Raw genomic sequence first — 26,557 nt, 5'->3', positions numbered from 1 at the left:
GGTCACTGAAACAGTCAGATACTGTAATACCCCAGATTTTATAATTCTATCGGGATGGGTGACAAGAATCCAATCTAACAAGGACTTAGACCTGTAACCAACTTTGGTTGGTTTACTTATCAGTTGGATTAGGTTCATGCTGCCAAGTAGGTTTTGATTGTTGTGAGAAGAGCGATTTAGTCAATTGCTGTTAACGTCACCCAGACTAAAAATTTAATTTGGCCGATCAAGAGTTAATGGTAGACAACATACACTTTGGAGATTCTGAGGGAGCATTTGCAGGTCTAACTATTTCTTATAGTTAGTTGTTTGTTTTCATGAAAAATTGTTTTAAAATACATAGGGTGGTCTTTTGGTATAACCTGCTCTGAAGCCAAATTTAAAGAGACTTAGGTAGCCACTCCTCCTCCTCTCGCACCCCTTCAAAAGATGGTTGTCAAGTTTAATTTCATTGTCAGAGATATTGCTATTCAGCCGTGTCTCAGAAAGGGTAATTACACTAGGATTAATATAAACAAGCTTAGTTCATAAGAGATCAATTTTAGGCAGTACGCTCCTAATATTCAAATGAAGAACATGTAGACCTTTAATAGTATTTAGTATGCAGAGGTAGCAATAACGAAACTAAATGTTCAAATACATCAACAAATAAAGTCCTAGGTATGTGACAAAGAGCTGGGGGTAAGGGGTAGATAGCAAGAGAGCAACACACAAAATGGAGTTCAGTCTGCAAGTTTAACAAAGGTTTGTGATTGCATTGTAGATTGAAATTACTCTAAATAATCATTCATTCACTTCCCACCAGGAAAAAAAGCCTTCCACTCATACACACTCCTCTTTTCTTTCATCACATGGCATCGATTAGTTAACAACATGCCGCCATAAAATTTGTTAAAGAAGTTCGTCAAAAATCCAAATTAATTAAACTAAGGATATCGTCTGGATGCTCACGGCCTGGCTTTACAACGGATCACTGTTTGGGGAGAAAGGACCCGAATGCAGAGATTAGCTGCCCTTTTGTATGCCACACACACACACACACACACACACACACACACACACACACACACACACGCACACGCACACACTTGTTGCATTGTAAAAGAAAAATGGCTATACAATCTATTTCTTAAATATAACTCATGGGGGTGACACCGCACCACATGTGCCTTTTATTGGAAGGGCTATGTGTCGCTGAGCTCGGGCAAAAAGAAAGAAATACTGTGTGGACCATGTCGCCCGAAAGGACAATCAGGTTATTTGTTAAGAGAGTATTTGTTAAGAATGCAGTATTAAAATATAGCAGTAGTACAGATGCAATACCACTTGCGAAGCAAACATCCACAAGCATCGGGTGGTGGAGGACAACCAGCCTTGCCCTCCATGTTAGCAGGGAGAAGATGCGATGCACGGCGATCTGAGGAGATAACTCAGAATCTGTTTAATGATGGAGAAAGATATCAGTATGGTCTGTGGTAAGGGTTTTCAGGAGTTAATGGTCTATACAGAGCTTAATTAGAAAAGGCCATCGCGACAGGCTATTACTACCAGTCTAATTGAAGCCTGTTCTACAGAGAAAGGGGGAAAAAACGGCTTAAAATGCAACTTGCTAGTTTGTGGCTCTCACGACTGACTGATGGATGGTGCACAAGAGTGAGAGCTACGTGACAATGACATGCCACTGGCAGGTTAAATCGGTTATCCTAACAGAGTATAGTCAAACACATGCTGACAACAAACCTCAACTAAATTAATTGATGCAGTGGAGACTTGCTGGGAAAGTGACTGCATGCGTCCACGACAATGTATACAACATGGTGGCTTCTAAGTCTCCCCGATGGATGAACTGGGACTCAGTTTCCTGTTTTGCGGCAGAAAACAATGGATTTAACCCGTTTGTGCATCGGGTTATTGTTGCAGATGGGGAGTTTGTCAGGCACTTCCATCACACCGACCTTCAAGCAAGGCACAGGAGGCCAAAAAAACAACAAAAAAACAACTTTCGAATCACCAGCTCATCCAGTCATGGGAAGCTAGATGGAACTCTTTAAAAATTGTGGGCAGTTACAGCTGTTCCATCCGACCATAAACAAAGTTGCAAGAACTTCGATCCTAGATGAATACTGGCAGATAATTGAGAATGTGCCTGCGTTGGAGACTTTAAAATGTGTGACCACCATCATGTCCACAAAAATGGCGGTGTCAATTTCCAACATTCACGCCATCACCTTCAGCCTTCTAAACACACCTGGTGAGAACCACCAAGGGAGGGAGAAGCCAAAAAAGAAAAGCTTTAGTAAAACTGTACAGTACTACTGTGGAAGTGGCCACTCATGAGCCCGGTCCTACAGGGGGAGATTAGACAGCTGCGTTGTGGGGGGAGATGAGACAGCGGTGTCTGCTGCCCATGCTCGAGTGGTACAACCCCGCCAGGGCAGTGCCATGATATGGCTTCTTGCAGACAACTTCGGCACCCCTCAATAAGGTAATGACCAGGAAGCAGACCACTATATGAGAGACAATCCAACCTCATCGGGAAGGTAATCAGATGTGCTTCTCAAGGCTGGCCCCTGTAGCAAGGTCCTCTCTCTGCGTTCCTGCGACAGCGGTACCATCTGAACAGGTATTCTCTGCCCCGGGTCAACAGACTACGCACCGGACTAAACCTATATGTCATCATGTTGCCATTTCTGAATAAAAACCTAGTAAACAAGCTGTCTCCGCTATGCTGAGGTAGGCCTGGCCTGTTTATTTTAATGTCAGAAAAAAATAAAACTACAACTTTGCATTGAGTTAACCTGTTATCACAAAAGGTTCACCTTAATGCCATGGGCACACTACACGATTTTCAAAGTCATCAGATCGCTGTACAGTTCACACTACCCAACTTTCTGTCATGTGATCGGGGAATCTTGCAGTCTTGTGGTTTGCACATGACATGACTGCTCGGTGACAGGGCGTCACCCGTCACCGACAGGGATTTACTACCCTCGGAGGGCCCCTCTCTGTAGGCCTCTGCGTGGGCTAGCGGTGTGGGCCAGGAGATTGTTCATGAACTGTTCGGTGGCCACCGCCTCGACGATCTGATGCGTGGAGCGCTCCTCCGGTCTGCGCCACCGCTGGGCCGCGTCCAGGAGTTGCTGGACGTGCAGTAATGGCCGGCCCACGGTGTCATAATGAAGTGACCGGAGGCGCAGGCAGTGGCCCTCAGGTGTCCTCCCGACCCATTCCATCACCGCCCTCCGCACGATAGCATAGCTCATCCGCTGCTCGGGCGGCAGAGCATGCGCCACCAGCTGGGCTTCACCTGTGAGGAGTGGAACGAGCCGCCACGCCTGCTTGTGGTCTGTCCATCCGGTCGCCTCTGTCATCTTTTCAAAGTTGGCGAGGGACTCCGCTAATTAGGCTGATACCCAGCAGCTGAGTGGCCCCGGGATGGGAGACTGCACCTCCTGTCTGCAGCAGAAGGCTTGGCCCCGCCCCCTCGGTCCACCACAGTGTTTTATTACATGTGTTGATTAATTAGTAAACTAAATAATGGTTCGGTCCAGTGGGAGTGGCCTACCCTTTATAACAGCTGAAACCAATTCAGACAGCGTGTTCTTAACTGCTAAAACTATTGCTGTAAATAATACTTTTTGTTGATGCATATAGTTCTCACATTTCACTGGGGTTTTGGATTTTGTTGTGGTCAACCTCAATGAATGTGTTTGCACCTTGTCCGAGCTTGCCATCATTTTGTGTAAACGACCATTTCCCATGCAGATTCCAGTTTGCCAGCAGGCAACATACCGTCACTCGGAGTCGGAGTGTGACACTAACCCAAGTACATCCTGCAACAGAGGAACAACACATGGAGACACATAGAATCACTGACATGCAAGTGATTTACAATTAAGTCGATGAAATAAAAAGTTCAATGTGCTTACATTGTCTTCCTCCTGCTGCAGCAGCACAATCCCAAGGGTGTCATCTTGTGATGGAGTGGTGTCAGCAGGGCCCAACTGGGATGGCGAGGCAGGGAGTACGACCGCAGCGTTGGTCCGCTCCCCCGTCTTGGTGTACAGCTCTATTCCCTGGGGATCCTGGGTGCAGTGGAGGTGGCGACGCTGCGTGCACAGTCAATGAGCGGGATACCCATTGTGGCCTTCGCGTCCCAGAAGGCACCCAGCACCTCCTGGATGAGAGGCTTCGCATCATCCACAATGTGCGTGCGGGCATTGTCCCTCCCCTCCTCAGACTGCTTGACCTCTGTCAACCAGGTGACATCCCCGCTGTCCAACTTAATAATGGAGAAGGACAGCCTAGCCATGAAGGGGGTGTACAGTGGATGGCTGTTGGTGGTTTCACCCCTCGAAGCATTGCATGAGATGCCACATGTCCAGCCTGACGACCAGCTGGTCCCACTTGTGGAACATGGCCGCAATCTTGCACGGTCCCACAATGGAACAGGAGTCCCGTACAAAACCTTGGGAGAGGCCTTTCTGGTGTGTTGGTAGCGCTGCTCAAGGCTGGCTGTCATAGGCAACCGCCTGTCCCCCTCAGAGGCGGTGAGGTAAGACATGAGCACCTGCCCGTACTTGTTGCCCACATTGATGACCCTAGGAGCCGTGCCTCACCTGCAAGCTCCTTGGTCATAGGTCAAGCAATTAGATAATAAATAAGATAAAATAAAGTGTTAAAACTGGAAACTTCACTGACAATGACTGAATGAATGACTGTAATAACAACCAACATTTACCTTTTTAGTGGCCATCTTGAGGATTACCCCAAAGACAGATGTCACCCTGGCCACCCTGGTCAGCCCAGGGAATCCCGGATGTAGACTGATAGCAGCCAGGATGATGTGGGTACAGGGTACATGGGTTGACACACCTCCTGCTGGGGTGCCGCACCTAGTACCCGAAGCTTGTGGAGCACAAAAAGGTACTGCATCGACCACACCATCCACTCTCCAGTGTGCTGCTCCACCAGATTAGTGTGGAGGCGAGCCGCACTGTTGCCTCCTTTAATTGGCCCACCACTGCCTTGTTACAGGACACCCTTAGAGTTTCTGAATTTCAGCAGTTAATGACTGACTGCTCCTACTGGCAATTAGATTCATTGTTAATCTTTTAAACAGTAATCAACTTACATGTATGTGAAAACAGCTTGGAACTGCTCCTGATGAGCTGGTCCAGCTGATTTAAGATGTCCTGACTCCGGCCCCCGCCAACTTCTTGTGACAGGAACAGCATTCCGGGCTCTCCTTTTCCATGAAGCACCAGCCATTCCTGTCTAGGACACACCGGACAGGTCCTGTAGCATCCTGTAGGGCATCCACAGGAAGAACGGGTGCTGGAAGAAGGCGTGGGCTGAGGCAGGTGGCTGAGTGTACAGGTGCTGGGCTCCAAGAGGGAACCACCACATGCAGAGGTTGGTGGTGAGGACAGCCTGCCCGCTGCCACTCCTGGTGAACAGAGCCAAGACTAGCCACTCATGCTACTCCATGGACAGCGTCTCCCTCCACTTTCACAGAAGCAGCTACAAAAGATAGACAATCGATTCATTAGTTTCACAAACTCCAAGTGGACTTCATTAAACTAAAAAGGATCGACTAAAGAGTGGCGCCTCTCCACAAGCACTTCTCTCCTCAAGAATTTTATGCAACACATGTGCCAGTCCCATTACAGTGTTCCCTCCCTGGCAGACTGCTTTTGAGTGTTATAGTCCTGCAGTTAGCAGGAGCTAATGTAGGATCTTTCACTAACCTTCTCATGAAATCAGTGTTATATACACAGTAGATAGTAGTAGTATACACAGTACATAACCCCCCCCCAACACACACAGTGCCACTCAGCCATGGCAAGGGGGACATTGGGTGGGGCAGCAGCTGGTGGGCTGGCCATGACCACTGAGAGAGAGATGAAATGCATCTTTATGTCACATCAATATTTTCGTGTGAATTTCAGTCTGAAGATGCATTACAGGTTACTCATTAGTCCCACACGAAGTGGGGAAATTGAGGAAAGCAGGAGGCGAGTTTTACGGACAGACGGGTGGGCGGGCGGCAACTGACTCTGAACACCTCCTCCCCCACAAAGGGTGAGTTCTCTCTCCCTTTGTAGGCTGGCCCCTTGATTGCTGATCTGGCCGAGCTTGGTTTCTCCATGTTTCCAGCCACTGCCAGTGGACATACCTGTTTTCCAAAACAATCTGGGTGCTGCCCTCTTCTATGGCTCTTGCCAGTGGTTTGACCCGAGGGAACGCCACACAGCGGGCATAGGCCAAATTGTCTCTGGACGCAATTGGATAGACCTACAACCAATCAGGGCAACAAAACGTGTGGCATAGCGCTGAGCGGCGGAAAAATAGCGAACAGTGGCCAGTTGGTAAATTAAACTTTGACCAGATCCTGTTGGAAGTCCAGCAAACACATCTTTCTTATCAATAAAAAGCTTTGTAGAGAAAATTTACCGTCCAGTAGAGTTAACACTTTTGCGATAGTGGATTCAAGATTCAAGAGGTTTATTCGTCACATACATATACATACTTTCATACATATATGCAGTGAAATGTAACAACATTTACAGACTGTTCCACATCAGTGGCAGCTATCTTGGCACGGTGCCTCAACGGCGCTCCTCTGCATGATCATCATATCAACCCCGCCACATATTAGATAAACGGTTGTGATCGCCCCGACCCTGGCCAGGTCGGCTGGAAATCTGTTGGCACGGGATGGGGGGGGGCAGAAGTATCCGGCAGAGCAAATAAAACATGAGCTCGGAAGGAAGGATTGTTAATCAAACCGGACTAATCACAGGGGGGTCCATATTCTAGACAATCCTCGATCAAATCGGAAATACAATGCATTTAACATGCAATATAAGGTTGTTTTTTTTAAATTATAATGTAGGGCAAATTTTAAAAGTGTAAGTACAGTGGTTTTTGAAATACTCAAGTCCTGAGTTGTTGCAGATCACTCGTGTCCGAGTTTTGCCAAGATAACAGATCTGACGTCACAGTGACGTGACGTGACGTCGCACGCTGTACGGTGAACAACGTTCCCCTTGCGTGAGTTTTTAATTGGAAGACGTTTAACCCTGATCGAAAACACTGTCGAATTGACTTTTTACACGGTACGTTTGGAACACATTCAGCTCGGAAGCGGGAACCAGCCGCCTCGGAATTTCCGAAGGTCCAAACGGATGTCGTCTCGCGAGACCGAAGTCACGTCGCGTCGTTTTCTCTTCCGGTCCTGGTCCTTAGACAAGAAGAGACAAGCTAACAATATAGCTAACGAGCTCACTCAGTTAGCCGTTTTACTCTCTTTGTCCGGTTAGCAGTTGGAATCGAATAAGTGTTTTGTACGTTTGGTGCGAACGCGACATTGGACAGCGGCCGTTCCGTTCGAAGTGGCCTTCTCCGCTCCCGGCGAAAACTCGGGTAACGTTACCGCTACGTACTGTGCTCAGCGGTACAATTTTAGCCCCCAAGGCTAACTAGGTAGGACATGGCTGACCGCAAGCCGAGTTATTATCCAACAATCGGAAGCAACCGTTTATGGTTCATTGTCTCCCAAGTCGTGACCTGTCACCTCCTCGTAGTTTATCCCCTCATTTACTCAACGCTCAAGCTCCGACGCACATGAACTCAGACGCAGATTAAAGCCGTAGGCCCGAGCTACTGCGCACGTGCTAATGCGCGAAAAATCGGTATAATGTTAGTTGCATTCACTTTGTATTAACCCGTCGTAACGTTCGACACGACGAGCTGGTGGTGGCCAATAATTCCGATAATAAACTGTCCGATTGATGGTGTCGGTTTTGGAGCTGCGTTTTTTTTTTTTTTTTTTTGAGGAGCTGCGTTAATCTTCATTGAAGTAACGCTTTAACTTCGTCATGGAGCTGGAGGCCCGGCAGTGATGGTGTACGGCTTTTCCGATTCAAACCGCAAACTGTGTTGCCAACGTTTTTTAACGAGTAGTGATTATATGGGATAAACTTTATTATCTTATTCCCCGTTACCATTTGCCCACGCTTCCTCCTTGAATGTGCTGCTTGCCCGTGGCACACATTGTAAATGCTGATTATTACAGATCCTACTTGGTATATGTCAGTGTTTTTCGTAAAATGTTTTACCTTTGAAACTTTTTTTTTTTTTTTTTTTTAATTACATGTCACTATGTGTTCTGTACGAACTGACAGTCAATGACAACCCGATATTTCTTGTATGTCTAAGCATACTTGGCCAATAAAGTCTTGACTGTGATCTGATATTTCCGATCACTAGTCGGAGCAGCTTTACTATTATAAATAATCGGTTGTCACTGTGGATTACTGTTGGCAGCTATCGTTTGATTGGTGATTTCAACTTGTCCCTCATACAGCCACATAACATCTTTTGTTGTCTACTTTCCCCCCAGCTGAGCCATGTACAACGGCATTGGCTTGACCACTCCACGAGGCAGTGGTACCAACGGTTATGTGCAGCGCAACCTGTCCAGCCTACGGGCTAAGCGGCCACGGGACGAGCGGGGCGGGGAGCGCGACGAGAAGGACCGGGAGAGGCTGGAGAGCCAGCTCAACAGGCAGCCCAATGCTGACATCCTTGAGCACCAGAGAAAGAGGCAGCTGGAGGTCAAGTGTGCTGAGCTGCAGGACATGATGGAGGAGCAAGGGTAAGGGGAGGCCACCCCAGGCTTCATCCCATCTCCACATTTGTTTTCAGGGGTTGCCTCCGAAGTGTCGGCGCAGGGAGTGGTTTCGGAAACATATAAACATTCACAAACATAACAAAACATATTGGTCAGGGGAGCACGACACAAATTACAGTTTTCCGAGTGCCCGTGAATGCACCATCACTTCCTGCTGTTGACCCGATAGACTTAGAGCGCTTCTTAATCCACCCGAACCAGAGAGCGGTGTCCGCATCTTCTAACTTAATCCAGTAATTACCGGTTTTTGACCGGGAAAATCTGTTGAAGTCCAACATATTGAAGTCTCTCCCGTCATAATGTCCAATAAAAAGAATTCCCTCCAAGCACAATTTTAATTTGTGCTGGGCGATAAAATGATAACTATAATTATCGCCATATTTATTTCCTCTATGTCGAAAAAAGACCTGATCATTTTAATAAAAAAAATTCTGCAGATCTGTTAATTTCCGTGTTTGGCAAGTTGCAGCAGAAAGCCAATCAGTTTGGATGATCTAAAGCTGACCTTTCACCTCTAACCAGTGTTATGTTGTTATGTACCATGTTGGTCGATACGTTAGCGCCGGGATCTCTCCCATTTGTCCGGGAAATGGAAATTTTCCTGGACACAATTTTTTTTTTTCTAACGGAAACTCTGAATGTAATACCAGACAACGAGTCCACCAGTTAATCGATTGCGAATGGTGTCATTCTCACGGATGGAAAAAAAAATGCTAAAATGGGTTACTAAATAGACGTTGGCAGCGGTTAATACATCAAATCCCCTCCAAGTAAAGTCCAAAGCCCCTTTCCTACATGAAATCCGTAGCATAGCTGGACAAAAAATATCGGGGAAAAGGACTTGGTAGTCCTTTCCACATTGGCCTCCTTTACGGAAAAGTTCAGTATGGATTATGTCCCCAATTGGTCAATGTTACGGATACAGTATGTAATGAGTAAGGCCGAGTTCAGACTTTTTTTTTGGACATCACCGAGCAAAGCCCCAGATCGGAGGCAAATCCTAGCACGTTCCCGTGAGTCAAGCGCATGGTATGAACTGCTCACAACACGATCCAACGGCTCACCGAACGCTGGCTGGTGGCTCGCAGTCAACAACGGGATATCAAGTAGGTTTAATATCTGGTCGCGTCAAGCTTGATTGAGCTACAGCCAATGAGGGCAGACATGAAGTAAGGGGGTGGGTAGAAGTTGAGAAGGAGAGACGGGAGTGCACCGGCGCATCAGCCAGAAACACACAACATACCTATTTTACTTTTCTTCTCTTGGATTTTAATATATTTCTTATTGAAATTCTGCTTTTATTTATTTAAATTATTATATTTTTTTACAGTGATCGAGAATCAAATAAAAAAAATCATCCTGCCCTGCACATGGTATCGTGCCATTTCTGGTGTCACTTCTCGTGTGTGTTTTACACACTTTCCGAAACGTAGTTTCTTGTCGCCAGACTTGTCTGGGATTCCTCCTGGTGAAAGATTTTGCTCCTTGTCACCGATCAGTCATTTAGTGTGCAAACCACAGCTACTGCAAGATTCCTGATCATAACACAGAAAGTTGTGAAGTGTGAAAAGTACAGCGATCTGAAGACTTTGAAAGTCGTGTAGTGTGTCCATGGCATTAGGGTTCGTACGTTATGTCCAGTGTCGATTTAGGCTTGGGTGATCGTGGAAAACTCCAATCGGCAATCACTGGGGGGCAGCTATTGACGATTCTATCGGGAAGGGGAGTGCGCACTCATAGTAAGTAATGTAATGCTGTTATTGCGGTCTCCCCATTACAGATGTGCAGGTTTTATTATTTACAAGTAAAGTGTTTACACATACTAAATTAAGTCCCATTGCAATGTAGAGACGTGCGTGACGCAGAACGGGGTAACGGTTGGGACAGAGGGTTTTTTGAAACAGAACAGTCTCTTAACTCAGTTGTTTAAAAAAAAAGTTTCATACAAGTAGGTAACAAACACAAATAAATAGATCTAAAATAAAAACACAAGAAAACTGGCATAGGAGTCTGGAACTGGCGTGCACGGCGCACTGCTCTCTGGAGGAGGAGAAATAAAAACAACTCCACCAACTCTTGAGTTATTTTCCATACATACAAGAAACTAAGGAAACAAAATTCATCTAAATCTTTCTCTATTAGATTATATTAGGGCTGCCCCTCAAAGTCGACAAGTCGAATTATCAGTTGGAAACCCGCCGGTCAACTGAGATTCCATAGTCGCTCGGTTGACTTGTTCTTATCTTATTTTTTCTTTATTTTTTTGTCAGTCTGTTTGCATTACAATAACAGGATCAACCAGATAGAAACTAACAAAGTACACAGGGATAACATTTCAATGAGGAATTATAAATAAGGGAAATCATAAATATACTTTTATGTGTGACCCGTCCTTGTCGATGGAGCGAGAGGAGAGATGTCTCTGATGATAGTGAAAATGCTACTTAGACGAATATCTTAATCTTAAGAAACGAGTCATATAGCCAAAATAAATAGATAATACATTTTTGTTTTTGAATTTCTCCAATTCCATTAACTGAACCGGTGACAGCGGAGCTTATCGATACTACGGTCTTTAATAATTTAGAGAGTCAACGACTTTAGTAACTAAAGTCGTTGTCACATTTAGTTTCTGTGGTCGTATTTGATTCAGACAATACACTTCACAATGGGCGTGAGAACACAAAGTCACATCGAGAGGGAAAATATCACAGCAGGGCTCCAGACTGCGACCATTTAGTTGCATTTTGTGTATCGTATATCAGCAGTTATGGAAAAAGTGTCCCCATTATGTACAGTGCTTGTTTCGTTTCATAAGGAGATGTAAATAAAACAACCTACATCTAAAATAAACTCTGTTGTGACGTGCCAATTGCGGGTACCCCGTGCACTTCTCTGGTGCACGCATCGTTAGAAAGGGACACAAGTGTGCAAAATGTGCCCTGGTCGTGACTATAAACCAGGCTTAATACAGTTAAAATGGAAAATATATGAACGTTGCGTTGCATGTCAATTTCAGTCGTGCTCCTAAATTTTGTGTGGTGCTCTGAAAATCTTCAGCTGGGAGTGCTAGTGCTACTAGTGGGGAAAAAGTTAGTCTGGAGCCCTGCACAATAATCTTTTTACATGCAATACAAGAACATGGAGAAGGGAGAGCCTCCGTGCTCTTTCTCTACCCCCTCTCTCCCTCTCTGCTCCCACTCTTATGATTCAGAGTACAAGATCATTTTAAGAACATTGTAATTTTAACGGCAGGTTAAAAAAAAAAAAAAAAGAAGTTGTCTGTAATTAATCTAAATCAGCAATCGAATCTGCCCAAGCCTATTGTAGATGTGATCGTTGAGACAATCTTTCGGCAACGGACGCACAATCTGAATCTGTGTTTTTTTGTTTTTTTCCTGTCTCTCAGAGACCTTCGCTTCCCCATTCCCTGCCTCGACCGGAGGGACTCTGTTCCCTCTGCTGCAATACGACCCAGAGCCTCCGCCTGGACGCATAACCCTAACCCAATATTATTAAATCAGTGTGATCGTTTTCTCCCTGTCCTACACTCTCTGCCTCCAGAGAAGGAACGTTCTCATCCGTTCTCTATCCGTTCTCTATCCGTGTCCGCTTGTTCCCTCTCTAGCTCCACCCTCTAGTGCAGCGGGCGGGCAAGTGAAGGGCTTGTGCCCAATGTCCCTGCATAGCACCCTTAACTCTAAAAGACACATCTAGGGTCTGAATTGCATTTTTTGGAAGAAAAGTAATACAATTTAAGAATACAAAGACCGGTCTCTGTAGAGACTGGACGGGTTTCTTTTCATCTTTGTAGTCGAGCAGTTTTGATTGGATGTATTTTTTTTTTCCCATGTTTTTTTTCTTCTTTTTTTTTCATCCCAAAAGCAAATCACTTTTTAAATATTTGTACAAAATAAATAGTCCTAAAATTTGTATTTATTGTGTGTGTGTGTGTGTGTGTGTGTGTGTGTGTGTGTGTGTGTGTGTGTGTGTGTGTGTGTGTGTGTGTGTGTGTGTGTGTGTGTGTGTGTGTGTGTGTGTAGGTACTCTGTTGAGGAGATTGAGGAGAAGGTTAACAGTTTCCGTATGATGCTGCAGGAGAAGGATGAGCCGTCTGCAGCTACAACTGAGAGAGCAGCGTAAGTTGCCCTGACTCAGCTCGGTCACACTTTACATTTGATCGTATTGCAATGTAATATTTTATATTACTCACAATAACTTGAACTGGGCGGAAGCTACCATTAAATAAGAGTCCACCTTCTCAGGGTGACTGAGACCCACGCCCTGGCCGCCGCCAACCAGCAGAAGAACGACCGCCTGCGTGCGGCCTTTGGGATCGCGACTGACTACGTGGATGGATCATCCTTCCACCCGGAGCGCAAGGAGCGGGAGAAGGAAAGGCGGGAGCACGAGCGCCTGGAAAGAGAGAAGCAGCAGCAGAAATACACGTGAGTCGGGGTTGTTACCAGGTCCTTGGGGTGCTTGAATTTCATCTTTGGAAATGTTAGTACTGGAATACCTTAAAAATAGTCCCTTCTGTGCTGAAGTGCTTTGAAAAGTCCTTGAAGAAAACCTTGAAGAGTACTTAAATTGTAATCATTAAAAACCTGTGATATTCCTCCTGGTTTTGTTATTGAAATTGTAACGTAAAGCCCCTTTCTCACATCGAACCTGTAACATTGCTGGTTAAAAAATATCTGGCAAAGGCAGTAGGTACTGTAGTCATTCCCACATTACCTTCTTTATGGAAAAGTTCATTATGGAGTCTATTCCCACATATTCCCCAATATCACGCAAGACAAGGCGACCTAATCGGTTTTTAGACCAGCGATTCGCTCCCCATATCCGGTGGACTCTTCCCTCCTCTGGCTGAGTGGGGACAGAGCCCTCATCCCTGGACGCAATAACCCTAACCCAAAGTTGCTAAATCAGTGTGATCAGTTTCAACTTGTCCTACAATCTGCCTCCGGAGAAAGAACGTTCTCCACCCATTGTACCTCTTCCTGTCCGCTTGTTCCCTCCCACTCCGCACTTCGGTGCAGCTGGCGGGAAAGTGACGCACTTGTGCCCGATGTCCCCGCACCCCTCACTGTAAAAGACATGTCTAGGGTCTGAGTGGCATTTTTAATTGAAAAATAATACTTTTGATAGTTATAAAGACCTTTCTCTGTAGAGACTGGAGGTGTTTCAGTTTCTCGTCTTTGCCGAGCTCCACAGTTCAGATCAGACTCGTCATTTTGAGAATGTTTTTTTTTTTTTTTCCTCCCAATGCCGAAAATCATATATTCTCGTATTCGCCATCCCTCCTTTACAGTAGTGTTACTGCTTCCATTCCTACAGACTTCCATTCACAGCCTAACGGCAATTTGCCTGAAATTATACTACTTAAGAGTGGGTACATTTACAGAACGACTTTTACTGTTTTCAGTTTGATTGTGTGGCATATTGGTGTTTTATATTGTCTTAATATATTTTAATTAAATTAAAAAAAGACTCAAATCTTTATAGCTGATATTTTTGATTTGCCTAATCGATGTATTTGGTTGTTAACAATATGCAATGCAGGCCTGATCACCCCAACAAGCTTATTTGTCCAGCTTACGGTTCGCTTTTCTTCCTCAGCTTGGTTGAAGTGTCGGATGATTCCGATGCCCCACCCAGGAAACAGAGCCGAAAAAAGAAGAAAAAAAACAAGAACCGAGACAGGTGAGTTGGAAAAATCTGCTTTGGTGAGACAGTGGGCTTTCTCTGATGCATTTGTTTTATGTGAAATACCACATGCTGTTGTGAGATTGTTGTCACTCCTTCCGTCCGCAGCTCAGAGAGCGGCTCCCCATCTCCCCGCCGAGAAAAGAAGAAGTCCAAGAAGAAGAAAAAGAAAAGGTATTCCACAGTTGTGGTTTCATGTTGAGGTTCTCGTCACCAGCTGGTTTTCCACATGTGCACAATGACAAAAATAACGTCTCTTTCAGGGAACAGTCGTCTGACGAGGAAGAGGAGGATAACAGGTGGGAGGTTTTTTCAAATAACCAAAGTTTTGGGCCCTTCTGGGTCTATCTTTTTTTGTTGTTGTTTTCTGTGCATCTTATAAGCTAATTTTACATTTCAAACAACATTTTAAATTGACAGTTCTTCAGATGAGAAGGACAAGGAGTCCAAGAGGAAACGGAAGAGGAGTGGTGAAGGCATCTCGCCTAAAGCAAGAGCCAAGCGACACCAGAGCATGTCCTCTGGCTCTGCTCACAGGTAGTGTGTGTGTGTGTGTGTGTGTGTGTGTGTGTGTGTGTGTGTGTGTGTGTGTGTGTGTGTGTGTGTGTGTGTGTGTGTGTGTGTGTGTGTGTGTGTGTGTGTGTGTCATATTTATTAATTGCTCTTTTTAAAATCAAACGGTGGCTCATGGGCCAAAAGAACAACTCAGAGGCCAATATATACATAGTCCATGCGGAATCACTCCTTTCCGCAGTATGTCCAGCAGCTTGCCTTTCGGCGGAACTTGCCCCGTGTCTAGTCTCTCGGGCACGCCGGTCCTGACTGTGGGGACAACCAAACAATAATTCCTTCCTGTTTTGGGATCAGGCGAATCAGCGGAGTCCCTCCGTTGATTCGCCTGATCCACAGCAGCTGAGCGACCCTGGGATGGGAGCCTGCACCGCCTGTCTGCAGCGGTGGCTTGACCATGCCCCCTTGTTCCACCACACCTTTCAAATCTGATACTATCAATGAACGATGAACACTGTCCATACAGTCGGTTTGTGGCTACAGATTTTTAAAAATGGTTTCTGAAATAAAATGCTGAGAGTACTCGATGGATCAGAAATGTTCAGTGCTGCAAGCCCCAACCCCAAAGTTCCTGGACTTTTGAAAAGAACAACCCACCCAAGCAGGGACTTTTAGGTCCTAGGACTTAGACCCAGAACTTAATTTAGACCCTGGTTCCTGTGGTGGAAGCACACAAGTTCCTCCATAGGTTCCTAGTTCCTGGGGAAAGTTCCTGTGGTGGAAGCATGGCTCAAGTTTTTTTTTAATAATTTCAGAAAGGAAAATCCAAAATACACCATTTTCAGTGGAGGGCTGGATAAATAAATAAATTAATAAACAAATAAATGTGTAGTCATTAGAATGTTCCTCCTTGGACTGCAAGTAAATAATTGGCAATGCAGGTCATACAAAGTAATAATTTCTACACAGCCGCTAAAAATGGTGGATCTGTCAGCATTAGAGTTTGAAAGTGTTTGTCCTCATTCCTGGGCCCTTTACATATTTCCAGCCCTTCACCTGCACCGCTAAGAACACGACAGCAGGACCAGCCAGCTAGGAGAGCAGATGAAGGCAGAAGGGGCCGTTCCCCAGACTGGAGGGGCCATGTGCACCAGGAGGGTAACAGAGAGGTAAGGCCCAATACCACTGCATGAGTGCTTGTAAGGACAGCTAGCATAGACGCCGGTCATTTAAAGTAGCGTGACAGGTCTGACAGGGCATGGAAGAATGAAGTTCATTGTCCATGCACACAAAATGTAATCAATTAACATACGTATGATGTTCCCCGATAAACATCCCTCTTTGTTCCTGAAGCAACATTCCTTTTAACCAATCATTGTCCACTGATGACATCAGTGCTTCTATACACAACAGGGAAGAGCTTGTATACGATTGGCCAAGGTTAGCTGCAATTACGCCGTGGACAGCTAGGATTTGTCAGTTGGAGAATAAACGCACCTCTCTGTCGGTAGCTCATTCTTCCCATCTGTCACCAAGGTTAAAAAGGGATAGATTTGCTGCATCACCAGGGTAATTGTATTGCTAATGCCAATCATTTGGAGTAGCAATGATCCTAGGTTTTATTTTCCAGCACGTTGAATAGATTTCACATACTTTGGTTACAAGCCCATCATTAAGAGGGTCACCCTGTCTTGTGGGTGGTTGAGTCAACCTAGTTGTCCCAAGTCATTAACAGACAGCCTGTGAACTTAGGGTGCCTGACCTTGAGCCATTTACCTGCGAATTCCACCTGTAGGCCTGACTTTAAGCGTGCCCCCAGATAGGGTGTCAAGATAACTGACTTCTTGATAACTGACTAGTCTGATTGATCCACCCAAGATCTGTTTGCCTTGGGAGACCCTAATTGGAACATGAAGCTCCTGATGATGTAGCTCTGTTGATCACTACATCACGACCCAGAAAGAGAATCATTTCATGCACCAAATCTTTTTTTACATGATGTACTACTCAGAGCATTTTCCTGTTTTTGACAATTTCTCTCATTTTGGGTCTCCAGAAATCTCCAATATCCCGCAGCTCTCCAGAACATCAGAGGGCCAACAATGAGAGAGAGAAGGAAAAGGCCAAGGTCTCATCAAAGAAGAGGCATGACTCTTCATCCCCTTCTTCAGCACCTCAACAACAGAAAGGCAGACATTCACGGAGCAGAGATGCCCGTGAAAAAGCCAGGCGCTCTAGAAGCAGAGATGAAAGGGACATGGCCAGGCGCTCTAGAAGCAAAGATGCCCAAGAGAAAGCCAGACGCTCTAGGAGCAGAGATGACCGAGACAAGGCCAGGCGCTCGAGGAGCAGAGATGACAGGGAAAAGACCAGGCGCTCTAGGAGCAGAGATGACAGGGACAAGACCAGGCGCTCTAGGAGCAGAGATGACAGGGACAAGACCAGGCGCTCTAGGAGCAGAGATGCTCAAGAGAAAGCCAGGCGCTCTAGGAGCAGAGATGCTCAAGAGAAAGCCAGGCGCTCTAGGAGCAGAGATGCTCAAGAGAAAGCCAGACACTCTAGGAGCAGAGATGACAGGGACAAGGCCAGGCGCTCTAGGAGCAGAGATGCTCAAGAGAAAGCCAGACGCTCTAGGAGCAGAGATGACAGGGAGAAGGCCAGGCGCTCTAGGAGCAGAGATGCTCGAGATAAAGCCAGGTGCTCTAGGAGCAGAGATGACAGGGACAAGGCCAGGCGCTCTAGGAGCAGAGATGATGGTGAGAAAGCCAGGCGCTCTAGGAGCAGAGAGAGGGGGCAAGGCAACGGTAAGGAGAAAGTCCAACAGAGGAACCGACATGATTCGGCCTCATCCCCTTCTCCGCCTGCCAAGAGTAGAGATGCTGAGCATGACAAGGACAGGAATAAACAGGACAAAATAACAAGACACGACTCGTCATCACCCTCACCACCCCTGCAAAGAGACAGGACCGGGCAGCAGAGGAGCAGTGACACAGAGCTCAGGAAAGACAGGGAGCTCTCCCCAAAGCCCTCACGTGTCAGAGACACTGGAAGGGAAAAGAACAGAGGGAGGGAGGCAGAGGCCTCTCCTCCCCGACATAGGAGCAACAAAGGGCGTCAGTCTCCCCACTCCTCCCATGTACCGCTTGCCAATGGGCTTCAAAAAGAGCAGGAGAGTGAAGGAAGGATGAGGAGAGAGAAGGATCATGCCCCCGAGGAGAAGGCCAAGGAGGAGGACAAGCGGGAGAGTGACCATAGGAGGGAGAGGAAAGAGGTGCAATCCGGCCACCAGTCTGCCGCAGGTCAACGGGGGCTCAGCGATTCCCCCTCGGTTGTGCAATGCTCAGACAGACACAGGGGCACAGAGAAAGGGGCAGACAGGGGCACAGAAAAAGGGAGGGGCCAGAGACTTGAGGTAAACCAGAGGCATGGGACTGACGGCAGTCCTCTGAGAAAACAAGAGAAGGAGAGAGCAAGTGAGAAGCAGAAACCAGCCAAGAAAGGGAAAGAGAGCAGCAGCAGCAGTAGCAGCAGCAGTGATAGTGACAGTGACAGCTCTTCTTCCTCCTCCTCCTCCTCGTCTTCATCCTCATCTGGTTCCGCTTCCTCCTCCTCCTCATCGTCCTCTGAAGATGAGGGCAAGGCCAAAAAGGCCCCGCCTGCAGCGAGAGATAAAAGTAGCTCTCTGAAGAGAGCGCCCTCCACTGGTGTCTCACCCACTGCTATCGGTGGTGGTGTTCAGAGATATCTAGTCAACGGTGGAAAAGAGGGCTCCACATCTCAGCTGGAAGGACAGCCACCTGCCACACAGAGGGGAGGAGGCGAAGATGGGAGTGCGAGGTCCCAAAGGGACATGCCTCGCCAAAGAACCCCTGTGGAGGCGAGGGAGCGAGGCAGGGGGCAGGAGCGCTACAGCCCCTCACAGATGGACAGCCCGAGTCCGCCCCCGTCGCCACCCAGCAGAGCAGTAATGTCGCTTGCCCCCACCGTCTCTGAGGGCGGTGACAGGTACTCTCCTTCCAATGCTGGGAGGGATGGAGAGCGCGAGAGAGGAAATGGGCAGGAAGGAGAGGGAGCAAAGAGGTCTGAAACCCATAGCCCCACATGGTGCAGGTCACGGTCACCATCCCTAAAGACCACTGCTGTCCAGCCGCGCCGCTCGCCTTCTCCTCCACGCCGCACCCCGCCTCGCCAGTACCAGGATCCCCCGGCCCACTCCAGACGCCCTTCTCCACCCCTCCGACGAAGCCGCAGCCGGGAGAAGGACAGAGGTCGAGGCGGGAGAGACAGGGAGCGGCTGGCCTACAGGAGCAGGTCCCGGAGTACCAGGAGACGTAGCCCTCTGTACAGGTAAGACCAGAACATCTGGTTGCTTCGGTCAGATGTATTGAATCAGATCATTTATTGGCCGAAGCAATTTATTCACTGCCAATGCAGGTACAGTCCTAAACTTCTTATACAGAGTTTTGATATATATACTTTATTTCATTTACATCTATGTAAATTATGGCTGTTTATTTTGAGGTGAATTGAGTGTGATGGTTCAAATATGTATTGTTTCACCCAGGATGCTTTTGGATTGGGGTCAAGTTGACAGCTGTCCATGGCATCACAAGTTTATGTTGTTAGTCATTTATTGTTTGAAGAATTGTTTCTTTTAAGATTGGATTCTAGCAGACACCACACACAAAATATTAGGGCAGTTAGGCTGGTGGTTCAAAAAACATCAGGTTTGTGACAATTTGAAAATGTCTCTAATTGTGTACTTTTTTGTTAATCCTAAGGTCTCGTGGCTCCCCATCCTCACATCGCTGGAAGAGGAGCCGCTCCCTCTCCCGAGAGAGGGACAGGGAGAGAGAGAGGGAGAGAGAGAGGGACAGGGACAGGGAGAGGGACAGGGAGAGAGAGAGAGAGAGGAACAGGGAGAGAGAGAGGGAGAGGGACAGGGAGAGAGAGAGGGACAGGGAGAGAGAGAGGGACAGGGAAAGGGAGAAGGAAAGGGAGAAGGACAGGGAAAGAGAGCGGGAGAAGGAGAGAGAGCGGGAGAAGGAGAGAGAGCGGGAAAGGGAGAGGAACAAACAACGTGAGGCGGAGCGTGAAAGGGAGCAGGGGCACAGGGAGCGTCACCAAGTCAAGGAGGCGTCCCCACCTCGGCGATCCGTCTCTTCCTCGTCATCCTCCTCCTCGTCCTCTTCCTCCAGCTCCTCCTCTCCTTCACCCCAGCGTGAACGGAAGGCGCCTCTAGCTGAGAAGGAGGTGAAGTCCCCTCTAGCTGAGAAGGGGGTGAAGTCCCCGGTGGAGATGGAGCAGGGCCACAGAGAGGCGGCTGCTGACGGGGGGAGGAGGAGAACCAGCCGTCCCTCCCTGTCGCCCGTCCACTCCAAAGACTCCTCCTCCCGCGCCCCCCCGGCTTCAGGCAGCAGGGGGCAGAGCCGCGAGACCAAACCCTCCAATCCACCTCGTGCAAAGTCCCCGCATGGCCGCCGGCCAGAGACCGCCGAGCCGCTCAGAGACTCTCAGAGGAGCCGCTCACCATGGGGTGACCCGCCAGAACCCTCCAGGCCCTCCGGTCAGGTGGCTGGCTCAGAGGGCGCAGTGAACGGGAAGGCGGCCAAGCAAGACAAGGCTAAAAGAAGCTCCAGCTCCAGCTCCTCCTCTTCCTCATCCTCTTCATCTTCATCTTCCTCCTCCTCCTCTTCATCCCCCTCAGACAGCTCCGATTCTGAGGCAGATCAAGGGAAAGGGTAAGGGCTGTGTTTTTACTGAACAGAGATGCACAGTATGGAACCTTCACTGGATCACTTCATCTCTCTCCTTGCCTCCTCTCCCCCAATAGGAAGCCAGCAGCTGCCCAGAGCAACTCTTCTTCATCTTCCTCTTCAGAAAGTGAAAAGGAAAACAAAAAAAAGAGGTAAGACTCGGGATAGGTTTTAGCTATATGTTGTTCTTCAATTTCACAGACATATTTTCTTCACTATCATGGGGAAACAAGATTGTGTGCCAACATCGCACATGCTTGCGTCAGTGTTGATGATGAAACTTCACCTTTCATTCCTCACAGTGCCACTCTGTTTCATTACTTTTACTTAACAGTTTAGACCGTCGTAAAGTGGTAATCGGGTGGTAATGCATGGTGGCAGATAATCCATTTTTCTCCCTGAGATTTACATTCTTCTGTGTGCACAAAAAAATATGTAATTTAGTTGAATATCTTTCATGTTGGATACAACTCTCTTGGTATAAGATTTTTGTATAAACCTACGTGATATGCCCGATACTAGGGATATATCAGATAACAGTATTTGTTAACCACTGAAGGGACGTGTGATCATGCTGTTTGCTCCCTCAGCCCGCCCAGGCCTCAGAGGGTGCCAGCCGACTCTCTGAGAGATTCCCGATCCCTCAGCTATTCTCCTCCGAGACACAGGAGAGCCACGCAGTCCCCGCCCCCTCGCAGGTCTGTAGCCTGTTGTGGAGATGAGTTGAGACCGACCAATGACTGAAGCTCAAATGCTTCAGAATGGTGTTTGGATATCACAAGTTTGATTACGGGTCTGATAACACGAGCAAAACATAAAAAAGTTACTTTATTTTCAATGTCCAACTTGAATAATTATCCATCATTTACTTTTTATTTTTTTACCTTATGTTAATGGATAATTATATGACATCATGCACCAAGTAATGAGTGAATACAAACTGATTAGTTTAAATATTTGGACAGAATGTTGATACATTATTTTCCCCCTCTTAAGGAGTGGCAGCAAGCGTTCCACAAGTCGCTCACCGGGCAGTCGGCAAAGGAAATGAGTGAAGACGTGGGAGACCGACGCGTAGTCCATCATTTCGGCCCTATGGACTTCAATAGGGCTCCCCTCAGATTAGACTTGGAACTGCAAAAAGGCGAGGAAACTCATTTTGTGTTCCCGGCCACCACAGAGAAAACGGTAGAATCTGAAACGCGCTATGAACAGGAGGCGGGGCTTTTTCCCCCCACACACACAAGGCTGACTTGTACATTTTTTTTTTTTTTTTATGATCTGGAACATCAAACGTAAGGGAGTGCAGATAGTCAATCGACAAGGCAGCCCAAGAACTTATTAGTCAGAGAGACATTTATATATAAATACACACAAATGCAGAGTAACGTCGAAGTTTAAAATGCAACCCAATGACAGAATGTTCACTTGGCTTTCTTCTTTCCTCTGTACTTGTACTGTACCGTCTGTTGCATTGTTATAAATGTAGATACAAGTTGTCTGTATTTTGGGTAATATCAATGATACGGTATGCTATTTCCATGTAATGTGATTTAAGAAACTGCAACATGTGGTTTATCTCTTTGGTGAGAATGAATAATAAAAAACAGTTGTACATTATACTTGCCGTCATGTTTGTCCATTTACAAAACGTATTTTGTAGTTCATAACAATATTAATAATGTCAACACCAACAACATAGTTTATATCGGACTAACTGGAAATCTGTGTGATATAAATTGAAGTATAGTTGTACATCTAACGTTAGCACACTGAGCCATAAAGCTTGACAAACAAAGTTAATGGCTGGGGAAGCTTCAGAAAGTATTTGGAAAATTTTATCCACATGTTACTAGGCAGAACACAAGAAAATACTTGAGTAAACTGGCCTAATATGAGATCAGTATAGGGAGGTACCTTTCACTAATTGTCGTCTTCATTGTAATTCTTGTCAGTATATGTAAAGAAAACATTCGTTTCAATGAGTTATTTATGATTCCTCACACAATAGGAAGCATTTTCTCTTCAGAATGAAAGTTGTCCGGAACAACTGTCCCTGGCGAGCAAAGGCGCTGGAACTCCAATTCCCACAATCCTCTCTGAGGCAGCGTGACGTCATATTCCCTCGCCAAATACTCAAACCATTTGATGTCCCTCGCACATTTATGGTTAATTCGTTCCTGATTGTGGATTTATCCATCGGAAAAGCTGCCTATAGGTCTATGCAACATGGGTCCAATCGAGGTAATGTGTATAATATCATATTTGGCTTTCCACGCGGTAAACAAACATCTTTAATAGGCTTTGCTCGTGGCTAAATAGTGGAGTCGTCGTGTAGTCGTGTCTCTGTAATGTGCATCATTTTGTAAGGACGCGACAAAATAGATGAAGCAATTAAATGAGAGCCTCAAGTGCTTCTGTTGTATTTGTCCCATTTATATTCGCTTTTAATTTGTTGATAAGAAAAATGCTCGTCCTCGTCAATTGTTTATGAATATCAAAATCTTTTTCATAATACTTTTTCTTCTTTAAAACAACTGTATTAGCAGGTCGACGCGTGTGTCAAAAAAATAGACAGTGAAATAATGACAGTACAGGTGGTTTATAGAGTAATCTAGAGGAAAAGCAAAAGTAAAACCGAGATGACTAAAAACTTGGGTATAATGAGTATAAAACCTTTTAAAAATGACTTATAAATGCTTGAAAACAGCATTCATTCATTTTGGACATATCAGAGGACCAAATGTGTCCGGAAGATCCCAATGTCCTGTCAAGTCTGGTGGGTGTGTGTTCAGGTTTGTAAGGTCCTTTCCCAAATCCCTTCATTCAAGATTCAAGAGGGATGTATATGCAACGCACCCGGAGATTATGCACAGTAGTTACTAGATTCCTAAAACGTAATGCAGTTAGAGAATAGAATAATATAAATGAGTTAGGGTTAGGGTAAAAATAAAAAATATCCTCAATCCTCAATAAAATAAGACTCAAAGATAATACAAAGTGGAGGTACAAAATAGAAGTGAAGGGAATGGAGTTATGTATACGGGATAGGCTATCTGTATACACAGATATGTGCAGTAAACTGCATGTGAATAAAGTGAGTATGGAGATACAGTACAGTATACAACAGTACGACACAGCAATACAGTAACACCGAACAAAACAGCAATACAGCGCAGTATGCGGTACAATATGCTGCATACAGTACAGTAAGACAGTGGGGCCTGTGTGAGTGACTTGTGTTTTTTGTTAGGACCCGTGGTGAGTTCAGTTCTTATGGCTTGCGGGAAGAAACTCCATCTCAGTCTCTCTGTCCTCTGTGTGACTGTGGAGGCGCTTGCCTGACCGCAGCAGCTGGAACAGTCTGTTTTTGGGGTGATGAAGATCCTTCATGATCCTGCGGGCTCTGCTACTACACCTCCTTGTGTATAAGTCCTGCAGGGGGGGGGGTGTAGTTCCAGTGGTACGTTTGGCTGAACGCACCACCCTCTGCAGGGCCCACCTGTCCTGAGCAGTACAGTTCCCAAACCAGGCAGTGATGTTGCTTGTCAGGATGCTCTCCACTGCTCCAGGGTAGAAGGACTTGAGGATCCTCACCGAGACCGTGAATATCTCAGCTCCCTGAGGTGGTAAAGACGCGGCCTCCCCTTTCTCACCAGTGTGAGAACGGGGAGGAGAACATCACGGAGGATTTAACATGGACTACACACAGTGTGTGTGTGTGTGTGTGTGTGTGTGTGTGTGTGTGTGTGTGTGTGTGTGTGTGTGTGTGTGTGTGTGTGTGTGTGTGTATTTCATGTTAAAGATGTGGACTCCCAGGTAATTGAAGCTGCTCACCCTGTCGACAGAAGTTCCATTAATCACCAACGGCACTTGCGTCCTTGGTTGTAATCCTCTCCTAAAGTCCACAATCAGCTCTTTAGTTTTGCTGAGGTTCAGGAGGAGGCTGTTGTTCTGGCACCAGAGTGACAGGTCAGCCACCTCCTCACAGTAGGCCTTCTTATAGTCGTCACTGATCAGGCCCACCACGACGGTGTTGTCAGCAAACTTGATGATGGTGTTGGAGCTGGACCTGGCCGCACAGTCATGTGTGTACAGGGAGTACAGTAGGGGGCTGAGGATGCAGCCCTGGGGGGGATCCTGTGTTTAGGGTGAGGGAGCTGGACATGTGCTTCTCCACCCTAACCATCTGGGGCCGGGCTGAGAGGAAGTCCAGGATCCAGGCACTCAGCGGAGTGTTCAGTCCTAGCTCCCGCAGCTTTACAGCCAGTCTGGTGGGGACCATGGTATTGAAAGCTGCACTATAGTCGATGAACAGCAATCTCACATAGGCCCTCTTCCGACCATTAAGGTGCGTGAGCGTGGTGTGCAGTACTTGGGAGACCACGTCTTCCGTGGATCTGTTCAGGCAGGCTGGAGATGCGAACCTGGGGGACAGGAATGACGGTGGACCTCTTGAAGCAGGACGGGACCACCGACTCGGGCAGGGAGGCGTTGAATATCCTAGTGAACACCGGGGCTAGCTGGTTAGCACAGGTCTTCAGTACTCGCCCAAATATGCCATCTGGGCCCAGAGCTTTCCTGGTGTTCATACGCATCAGAGCCCTTCTGACGTCATGCTCGGACACTGAGAGTGCTCGCTCATCCCCAGCGGTGTAACGCCACTTAGCTGACGAGCTAGCGGTGTTGTTGCCAGACTCAAATCGTGCAAAAAAGGAGTTCAGTTTGGTGGCTGGGGAGGAGCTGCTGTTGTAGTTTGTAATAGTCCGTAGCCCCTGCCACAAGTGTCTGGTGTCCCGTTGCTCCATTTGTCGCTCCACTCTGTCCCTATACATCCATTTAGCGTCCTTCACCACCCTCCACAGATTGTATGATGCCGCTTTGAAACTGTCCATATTTCCGGATACAAGACCGTCGTTGTAAGCGGCCGTGCGGGAAATTCAGAGCGCTGCAGATGGATTTATTGACCCACGGTTTCTGGTTCGGAAATATCCGAACTTTGCTATCCGCTAACATAGCTATAAAGCACGTAGCTACTTCCGTAAATTCGCTGACGTCACTGGAACTTGATTGGAACATGTCCCAATCTACGTCAGTAAGAGCGTCCTGAAGCACGGCCTCTGATTGGTCCGACCACTGCTTTACGTCCCTCGGCCGTTCACGATGCACAGCTTGTAACAGGAAGTAACATAATAGCGGAATGATACGATTTCCTGAAAGCAGGGAGCGAGACGGCCTTGTATCCGTTCTTGTATGGTGTGTAACAGTGGTCCCAAGTTCTATCTCCCCTCGTGGCACACGTGATGTGTCGATGGAAATTAGGCAGATTTGAGAGATTCGCCTTGTTAAAGTCCCCAGTCACCACCACAGCCGCGTCGGGATGTTTGTTCTGAAGTCCGCACAACACATCATACAGTTCCGATAGTGCTATTTCGGTGTCTGTTTGCGGTGGAATATAAACGCTATGATGATGACCATGCAGAATTCACGGGGGAGGTAGAATGGACTGCATGGTCAGCTGTTCCAGGTTCGGTGAGCAGGAGCGGGAGATGTTGTTGGAGTTACACCAGTGGTTGTTTATGATGAGGCAGACACCTCCACCCTTGGATTTTCCTGACTCCTCCGACCAGAACACGGAGAAGGACTTGGCTCGACGAATGGCTTCATCCGGCACCAGTAGGTTTAGCCATGTCTTCATCAGGCAGAGGACGCAAAAGTTTCTCGTATCTGTTGAATGTAATTCTCACTCGAAGGTCATCCATCTTGTTCTCCGGGGACTGGACATTAGCAAGAACGATACTTGGCAGAGGTGGACGTTAAGGTCGTGTTCTCATTCGAACCCGAATGCTGCCACGTTTACCACGGTGCCGTGGAACAGCGGCTC

At 46.9% G+C, this 26,557-nt stretch overlaps 2 protein-coding genes across 2 annotated transcripts in view; both read left to right on the top strand.

Moving 5' to 3' along the window:
* Nucleotides 1-7,258: 7,258 nt before the first annotated feature.
* srrm2 (serine/arginine repetitive matrix 2) lies at nt 7,259-22,261 on the top strand. The gene is made up of 14 exons (XM_080009314.1): nt 7,259-7,428; nt 8,408-8,662; nt 12,742-12,837; nt 12,964-13,146; nt 14,321-14,404; nt 14,516-14,581; nt 14,671-14,706; nt 14,828-14,944; nt 15,966-16,086; nt 16,974-19,264; nt 19,699-20,658; nt 20,751-20,825; nt 21,264-21,371; nt 21,670-22,261. The coding sequence occupies exons 2-14, from the start codon at nt 8,415-8,417 to the stop codon at nt 21,722-21,724; spliced, it is 4,440 nt and encodes a 1,479-aa protein (XP_079865440.1). The 5' UTR covers nt 7,259-7,428; nt 8,408-8,414; the 3' UTR covers nt 21,725-22,261.
* Nucleotides 22,262-22,804: 543 nt separating this feature from the next.
* The window catches only part of thoc6 (THO complex 6), a 14,170-nt gene continuing 10,417 nt past the window's right edge, over nt 22,805-26,557 (top strand). Inside the window, exon 1 of the mRNA XM_080009719.1 lies at nt 22,805-22,917. Within this exon, the coding sequence (XP_079865845.1) occupies nt 22,903-22,917 (15 nt within the window). The 5' untranslated portion in view covers nt 22,805-22,902. The remainder of the gene's footprint in view (nt 22,918-26,557) is intronic.

The sequence above is a fragment of the Zeus faber genome (genome assembly GCF_960531495.2).
Source record: "Zeus faber genome assembly, chromosome: 11".
Classification (NCBI taxonomy): Eukaryota; Metazoa; Chordata; class Actinopteri; order Zeiformes; family Zeidae; genus Zeus; species Zeus faber.
The sequence above is the reverse complement of the archived record's forward strand: the minus strand, read 5'-3'. Positions and strand labels throughout refer to the sequence as shown.

Coding starts and splice junctions, on each gene's coding strand:
- srrm2 (XM_080009314.1), top strand. CDS start 8,415: ATGTACAACGGCATTGGCTTGACCACTCCACGAGGCAGTGGTACCAAC. Junction 8,663..12,741: donor GACATGATGGAGGAGCAAGG/GTAAGGGGAGGC, acceptor GTGTGTGTGTAG/GTACTCTGTTGAGGAGATTG. Junction 14,945..15,965: donor TCCTCTGGCTCTGCTCACAG/GTAGTGTGTGTG, acceptor ACATATTTCCAG/CCCTTCACCTGCACCGCTAA.